The sequence below is a fragment of the Juglans regia genome, chromosome 6 (genome assembly GCF_001411555.2).
Source record: "Juglans regia cultivar Chandler chromosome 6, Walnut 2.0, whole genome shotgun sequence".
Lineage (NCBI taxonomy): Eukaryota > Viridiplantae > Streptophyta > Magnoliopsida > Fagales > Juglandaceae > Juglans > Juglans regia.
The window spans coordinates 23,848,762-23,856,925 of NC_049906.1; the positions used below are offsets into that span (position 1 = coordinate 23,848,762).

At 33.1% G+C, this 8,164-nt stretch overlaps 1 protein-coding gene across 1 annotated transcript; it reads left to right on the forward strand.

Moving 5' to 3' along the window:
* The first annotated feature begins 2,483 nt into the window (after positions 1-2,483).
* On the forward strand, positions 2,484-7,182 carry LOC108993890 (TMV resistance protein N-like). Its single transcript, XM_018968944.2, has 6 exons — positions 2,484-2,988; positions 3,281-4,385; positions 4,709-4,990; positions 5,083-6,084; positions 6,172-6,763; positions 6,936-7,182. Exons 1-4 carry the CDS (start codon positions 2,486-2,488, stop codon positions 5,962-5,964), a joined length of 2,772 nt encoding a protein of 923 aa, XP_018824489.2. The 5' UTR covers positions 2,484-2,485; the 3' UTR covers positions 5,965-6,084; positions 6,172-6,763; positions 6,936-7,182.
* Positions 7,183-8,164: the final 982 nt, after the last annotated feature.

An 8,164-nucleotide genomic window follows, 5' to 3' on the forward strand; every position in this document is an offset into this window, starting at 1 on the left:
TATAAAAAAAATCAAGTTTTAGAATTTTTAATTAAATTTTAAATAGAAAAACAGAAAAAAATAATTTAATAAAAAAAAAATATATAATATCATTATCTGGGGCAGTTAATACCCATTACAACACATAATTTCTACCTCTTTTGTTTGAAGTCCATCCCATCAATGACTTTAATTCCCACCCACCATTTTCTCCTCCTAAATTAATGCTCTGCGTCCTTTCGCGCAAATGTAATGCTACGTGTAATTCTCTTGTTAGATATAGAGATACGTACTTGTGAACTTGGATTGATATGAATAATGCATATAGTAAGTGTTTTTCTGCCTCCATCTTAGAGCATTCTCATTGGATTAGTTAAAAATTAAATTCAATGAGAATTTAGCTATTAGGTCAATAAATTACTCACATTGAATTGGAATATAGCTACAGTAATATCCAAACTAATTTCTAAATTTGGAACACACTATTCATTCATCAAATCCTTTTTATATTATTTATTTCTCTCTCCTTTTAATATTAATTATTTATCTCTCTATTTTAAATGACAATTGAAAAAATATAATTAGAATACAATTACAAATTAATATATAATATTATAAATAGTAAAATATGATAAAATAAAATAAATTTATAATTAAAAAAATTAAAAAATTTTCAAAATTATTAATTACTCATTACTATATAATGAATAAATGGATAATTCAATTTGAAAATTTGATGTGAATAGTCAAAATTAAATTCATCTTAGATTATTTTATTGTCATATAATAAAAAAATGGCTATTCCAATGTGGAGATTTATAAAAATGGAATAGCTAAAAGTTAAATTCATCTTACATTCATAAAAAATGTATTTTAATTTAGCCATTCCAATGAGAGTGCTCTTAGTGGGTTTGAGAAGGACAATTGAAAAAATAAGAAGCGAAAGTTAGTTTTGAATTAGTAGACTCTTTGACTCGATCTATAGGTAGGCCCCCCTCGATATAACCATCATGAGGAAATGTACCGTAGGAGATGTGAGTCGTTGACCTGAAATCTCGAATAACGCTTAGCCCTTGAGTGTCTGTCTACATAGACAGATAGAAAGCAAGGAGGACCCTCGATCCTCTAACAAGAAAGTATTGACGGACCACTAAGGATGCCAATAAAGTAAGGCAAATCGAAAAACTATGCCGCATTAATGACACCACTACTTGAGCTACATGCCATATCAATGAAGCCGTTGCAGAGACACGCAGTATTAAATGACTCTGACAAAAAGAACAGTGAAAGAATACGGACTCCATAGGGGTAGACATGCACGATCTATCTTCTAGACTCCTGGTATAAATAGTAGTTTCTAGGTATGAGAAAACTTTCTGATCTCTAAACTCTCTCACTTATTTATAAACTTCCAAGATACTTTACTAATTTTGGTATTGAAGCCTTCGTAACCCCAAGACCACCCTCTCCTAGCCATTTCCTCCTTCATTTTCACAGGTCCAATTTGAAAGATCTGAGTTGTTGGAACCTGACTTAAAGGCGTACAAAACACGATGTTAATACATATTAATCATAATTTCTCTACATTTCATGCTCTTTTTTATATAAATTCAACATCCAACGTCAACCTCCCTAGTATATATAATAAGTAACCTTTATGTGTATTTTGTCTTTATATTATTTTTTATATATCTAATATTGGACGCTGGATACAAAACTTATCCTAAACAGCACGTACACTTCTTATCATGGGCGGAACTACGTTAATTAAGCCATGTTTTGCAATCAAGTATTTTTCAAAATTTTTTAACATTTCTTAACTTTTCTCATAACTTCATTCTCAAACATTAAATAAATACAAAAATAAAAAAAAAATCGATTTCAACTTGTTATCTAATCATTACTTAAACATAAAAATCAATATAACAGTCAATTTTTACAAATTCCAAAATAAAAACTCAAACAACTTGTCAACTTTATTTATTCACTTTAACAAACTTCAATATAATACTTATTTTAAAAGTGATTTTTATTTAAAGTTTTTTGTCTCAGTTTTCAAAACCTAATCTCAAACATATTTCCAAAATTCTCAAATATTACTAAACACTTTTGTTAACCAAAAATGGCCGGCTCAACTTCGAAAACTTTTGAAAAATAAATTTTGAGGTACGTATTTCTAGAAAGAAAATTTTGTATAAACTTACTCTTGCCCCCCAACCCATCAAAGTTGACTTCCTAGCTAGTTAGTATCAAAGTTGTCTATGTGGGGCTTGTACCTATCATTAATCTTTAGAAAATTTAAAAGAAAAACTCCATCTGTTTCAATTAATCGCCATAATGTGGGATGATTGACGGTTGACCTGCTGGTCAATTAGCACGGCTGGTGTTTGTTGCCACAAAGTTGCTGAGAAGTTTCTACCCACTTGTTTCGTTGCGAGAAGCACTCTATAATTGGACCTCTTGGTGAATAGTAATCGCGCATACAGAGAGGATGATCACTTCTTCCATGGCCTTTCAATCAGAAGCAGCTTCTTCCTCTTATTCTTCTATCGATACATGGACTCATGATATATTTTTGAGTTTTAGAGGTAAAGATGTTCGTCGCAAATTTATTTCTCATCTATACCATGCTTTAGATCAAAGTGGAATCAAGACTTACATGGATTACTTCGACCTTGAAAGAGGAGAGCAAATTTCATCGGAACTTTTCAAAGCTATTGAAAAGTCAAGGATTTCAATCATTATACTCTCTAAAAACTTTGCAGAATCCAAATGGTGTTTAAATGAGCTACTGAAAATTCTCGAGTGCAAGAAAATAATCAAACAAATTGTTTTACCGATATTTTATGAGGTAAAACCAGCGGAAGTTCGAGATAAAAAAGGAATCTTTGGAGAAGCATTCACTAAACTTGGAAAGAAAATCAAGGATGACATAAAGCTGCTGCAGTACTGGAATGAAGCTTTAGAAGAAGTAGCCAAATTGTCTGGGTTGGAATATTTAGCGATCAGGTAAGCTTTGCCTATATCATGTTCTGCATGTGTGTGGGGTGAACATATATATCATGCTATTGAGATATTATGGGAAAATTAAATTGAGACAAATTCAGGATCTAGGGAAAGTTGGTGAAGATAAAATACAATACAAAAGGAAAAATATTTGATCTTTATGATTATTTTGGAATTGAATTTTATGCAAAACATAATCGAATTCAATATATACTTTAACTCAATCATATTTATATGTTATTTACTTGTGAAATGTCTGACTCTTTAAATTTTTTCTTCTCTTTTTTATTGATAGGGATGAATCAGAATTTATCCAAAAAATTATTCGGTGGGTGGACTCAAAAATAGTAAACCAAACACCTTTAAGTGTTGTCAAGTATCCAATTGGAATAGAATCTCGTATACGAGACATTTATCAGCATTTAAATATCGGAAGGAATGATATTATACGTGTGGTGGGGATATTCGGAGCCGGTGGAATTGGTAAGACAACTATTTCAAAAGATATCTATAATAGGATTTCTTCCCAATTTCAAGGAAGTTGTTTTTTGAAAAATGTTAGAGAAACTTCAAAACAAGCAGGGGGTGTAATTCAGCTGCAAAATACACTTCTTTCCGAGATCTTAGGAAAAAAATTCGATATTAATGATGTTGATAAAGGAGTCAATGTGATTTGGGATAGACTTCGCACCAAAAGGATTCTACTAATTCTTGATGATGTGGATGAGTTGGTCCAACTAGAAAAATTAGCTGGAGATCGTGCTTGGTTTGGTTCAGGAAGTAGAATCATCATAACAACAAGAGATCAGCAATTATTAAAAATCTTTGAAGTTGATTCAAAATACAAGCTGAAGATTTTGGATGACAATGAAGCTCTTCGGCTCTTTAGCTTGCATGCTTTCAAGACAGACGAACCACTTGATGATTACGGGGAACTCTCTAAACAAGTAATAAAATATGCCCAGGGTCTTCCACTAGCTTTAACAGTGCTAGGATCGGATCTAAAAGGCCAAAGTATACATCAATGGAAAAGTGCATTGGATAAGTATAAAAACATTCCCAACAAAAATATTCAGAGAGTTCTTCAAATAAGTTATGATGGTTTGGAAGATAGTGAGAAAGACATGTTCCTTGATATGGCATTTTTCTTCAAAGAAGAACCTTTGGCTAATGTCATGAAAATATTTGATAGTTGTGGTTTTTCTCCGGTTCATGGTATCAAGAGGCTTATAGACAAGTGTCTTATTGCTATTGATGAGCAGAATAAATATTTTTCAATGCATGACTTGCTACAAGATATGGGTCGAGAAATTGTTCGTCTAGAATCACCCAGAGAACCTGGTGAAGGCAGTAGATTGTTTTTTCACGAAGATGTTCGTCATGTGTTGGAAGAAAGCACGGTAAGAATAAGAGTAAAAAGATTTAGTTTCACATTTATTTCCATTTTTAAAAGTGAAATTTAGTGAAAAATATTGGCCTTATGAATTATTATATAAATTTATATGTAAATCAAAATGAGTTTTTAATTAAATATAATAGATTCTGCTTAATTAAGATGATTCAATAAAAGTATCATATCTAAATGTCCTTTTTCGTTTCTAATATCCTAACATCTCAGTAATGAGAAAATACTAGTTAATTTTAGAATATCTGCAAGAAAAATTGATACTTAACTTTATGCAATAATTTTGCTAACACTTTTGTGCATTCGTTTACGTACCAGGGCACAAATAAAGTTGCAGGCATGATAATAGAAATGCCCAAAGGCGAGGATGTGATAAGGTTGAGTCCCGAAGCATTTGTACGGATGAAAAGACTTAGAGTATTTATCAATCGTAATGCAAGTTTTTCGAGTGGACCTAATTATCTCTCCAACGAGTTAAGAATGTTTGATTGGTTTGAATATCCGCTACAATCTTTACCATCCAATTTTTATGGAAATAAACTCATTATCTTTAGAATGCGTGGTAGCTTCATCAGGGAGTTAAACTTCATCAAGTTTAAGGTACGTGCAATTATAATCTTTAATAATTTTGTTTCTTTAATCTTTATGGCAAACTCTTTTCAATTTGTTATTTTTTTTTTCCTTTTTAACAGAATTTGACAACTATGGCTTTCGATGATTGTAATTTTTTAACAAAAGTTCCTGATCTTTCAAGCATCCTAAATTTGAAGGATATGATTACCAGAAGGTGTACAAGTTTAGTTGAGGTGCATGATTCCGTCGGATCCCTGGATAATCTCTCTCATTTGAGCTTTTTCGGTTGCTCTAGCCTCAGAATTTTTCCAAGAGTCCTCAAGTTGAGATCTTTATGCCAGCTTGATCTTAGTTGTTGCTCAAGCCTTCGTGACTTTTCTGAAATTGGGTGTGAAATGAAATCTTTAAGTAGATTATATCTAGTCCACACCGCAGTTGAAGAACTTCCTTTATCCATTCGGAACCTCACTGGACTTGAAGTTTTGTATCTGCACTGCTGCAAAAACCTTGCGCGTCTTCCAATTAACAGCATTCTTCAGTTGCAACATTTAAGCGAGCTTGGGATTGGTGGTTGTACAAATCTGGTAAAGAAGATGGGGGATGATGGACAATCGATTCTGGCTATTGAGTCTCCAATAATGGAAGACGAGATTTTATCAAGTGAAGAACAACTCCAGGAATTGGCACCTCCAACGAATTCAAGCAATGGGAATAGTGCATTACAAATGCTGGATCATAATAATTGTTTCCAATTAGAATCAAATTTCTTTCCAATATCAAGTCTCTTTACCATGTTTAATTCCTCGGCCACTTTGAATTCGTTATTTCTATCCGAAAGTGAAATTGTTAGCCTTCCCACCAGCATCAAAGGATTTGTCGCACTCAGTCACCTAGACTTGCGGGATTGTGAGAAACTTGAAGAAATCTTAGAACTTCCACCAAATATAACATCTGTATATGCTACGGGATGCAAGTCGTTAGAAAGATTTGGAGAAGTATAAAAAATATTGCAATTCAATGGAAGTCACATCAGATCGCTAGAAATAATTCTCTTGGAGGGCTGTGACAAAATGCACGAGAAGATTTGGAATTATAAAGTGCCAAATCCCTTACTATGGAAGGTATGTATGTATGTATGTATGTGTCTCATTCTCTCTCTCATTTCTTTAAAATTGACAATGATGATGATGTTGATATTGGTTTAACAGGGACATTATGATGCCAATGTGTTACCGGAAAATCAGATTCCAGAGTGGTTTCGATATCAGAAAGGATTTCTAGAAAATGAAATTGTTAAGAGGGGGGATGGTGTTGCCCAACTAAGAGGAAATGAAGAATTGGTAATGAATATTGAGGGGCCACACTATTTGGAGGATATAAGTGGAATTGTAGTCTATGCCCTTATGTTTTATAAAAAAGGTCGTGGTATCATGGATTTGTTTGATGATGCTAAGATAACCAGTAACAGTTCAGATCATGTATGCAATACCAATCTTAATAAAGCCGTATCATTATTTAATTGTGATCTGAATAAAGTTGGAGGCGGATATATAGTAAGGGTTGGGTACTCCGATTTAGAATCATTTGGGGTAAATGTTTTGGACAATTTGAGAGTTCAAATTCTTTCCACTTATCGGGATTATTTTCCGGCACCAATTTACAGAGCTTGCGGAGCCAATGTTGTATACAAGCATGAAAGCAGAGCACACAAAAAAAGAAAAAATGGATTGAATTGATGATCCTTTTGTGTATCTTTTACGAATCTCTTGCCAACGTCCTTCAGTTACCTTGAATTTTCAGGTGAGATTTTTCGCTCCTTTAACTTGTTTCGTAGATTTTAATAATTTGTCTGCTCTTTTCTAGGATGATTATTTGGATTGCTTTGTTGGTCAAGAAAAATTTGCAAGATGAGACTCAATAATGTCATTTTTACTCAAGTATATGAAAAAACCACTTGGTATTCTTCAACTAGGGGCATCGAACTTCCAGATCAGGTGGAGAAGGACGATGATGATTCAAAGGTAGATTTGGAGTTCGGGCTTCAACTTGGTATCAAGCATGGATTTCGAGCATTAATTAGCTTGTGTTAAGCAGAAGAATATGTAAGAATGAAGAAGTGTTTGAGAATATGCTCAGGACAGAGTCTGGTATTGCTTTCATTGTATATTTCTTCTTCAATTACAGTAGAGTATTTATAGCAGACTACAAGTAACAACTTTGATTCCTTTCCCATTTACAATATGACCGCTGTCCTATGGAAGGTGCGGTTTGTTACACATTATTCCTCTGCCATCGTAGGTCTGCTGTGCACATGTAGTGCTGCTGTGTTGTTCTGAAATGGTATGGAATGAGGGAGCAGCAGTGCTTAGTGCTGCAGCAGGAGCGAGAAGAGGCAGATGCCTTAATAGCCTGCAAGCTTTCCAATTTGTTCATCTACTTATAGCCATTAATTTTTTTTCTTGGATGATGATTTACTTATAGCCATTTAATAGTGATGTCATGGTGTTTCTTCAATGCTTCATATTGTATTCCAGCCAAAAATAGCTTGTATCCCTACTCTTATGTTTTTTTTTCCACTCTTAAATTTTTGTATCCATCTTCCAAAATTAGCTTGCATCTCTATTCTTTGCTTTTTCTTTTTCATTTTTTTTTTATTTTTTAAATATTACCCTGTTTTAGCCCCCATAAACTTTGTGTATGATGGACCATACATATTTATACCAATTTATACTTTGCATCTCTTGCAATGAAATCTGATTGTGAAGACTATTGCTCAAATGGAGGTTTACTTACGAGTAAGGATGTCATTTCGTTACTATCTGGGTTTTTCCTGTAGAGTAATACTTCATTATTTCCTTAGACGGAGTACTTCTTTCATTGATTTTAATAATCTGCCTTTCTAGGATGATTATTTGCATTGCTTTCGTGATCCACAGTGAATGCCAAGGGCAGACTCATGGTCGTCATTATACATAATTTTTTGACAAAAAAAAAGTCACTTTCTTGTCCATTCCTTTTGTCCAAGTTTCCAACTAGATAGGAATTGTAAATTCAAGATTTTGGCTAGGACTAGGTGACTAGATGGATAAAGATTATTTGATATTTTTGTAAGTTGGATGAATGTAAAACACTTTAATTTTATCTATAAACATTTGAAGTGTATCTAGAAGTTATTAGATAATGTTTTAGATAAGTCAAGAG

Bases quoted from the DNA above. Each gene is read 5' to 3' on its own strand.
- LOC108993890 (XM_018968944.2), top strand. From the start codon at position 2,486: ATGGCCTTTCAATCAGAAGCAGCTTCTTCCTCTTATTCTTCTATCGAT. The intron at 4,386-4,708 runs GTAAGAATAAGA...TTTACGTACCAG, and splicing joins ATGTGTTGGAAGAAAGCACG to GGCACAAATAAAGTTGCAGG. The intron at 4,991-5,082 runs GTACGTGCAATT...CCTTTTTAACAG, and splicing joins TAAACTTCATCAAGTTTAAG to AATTTGACAACTATGGCTTT.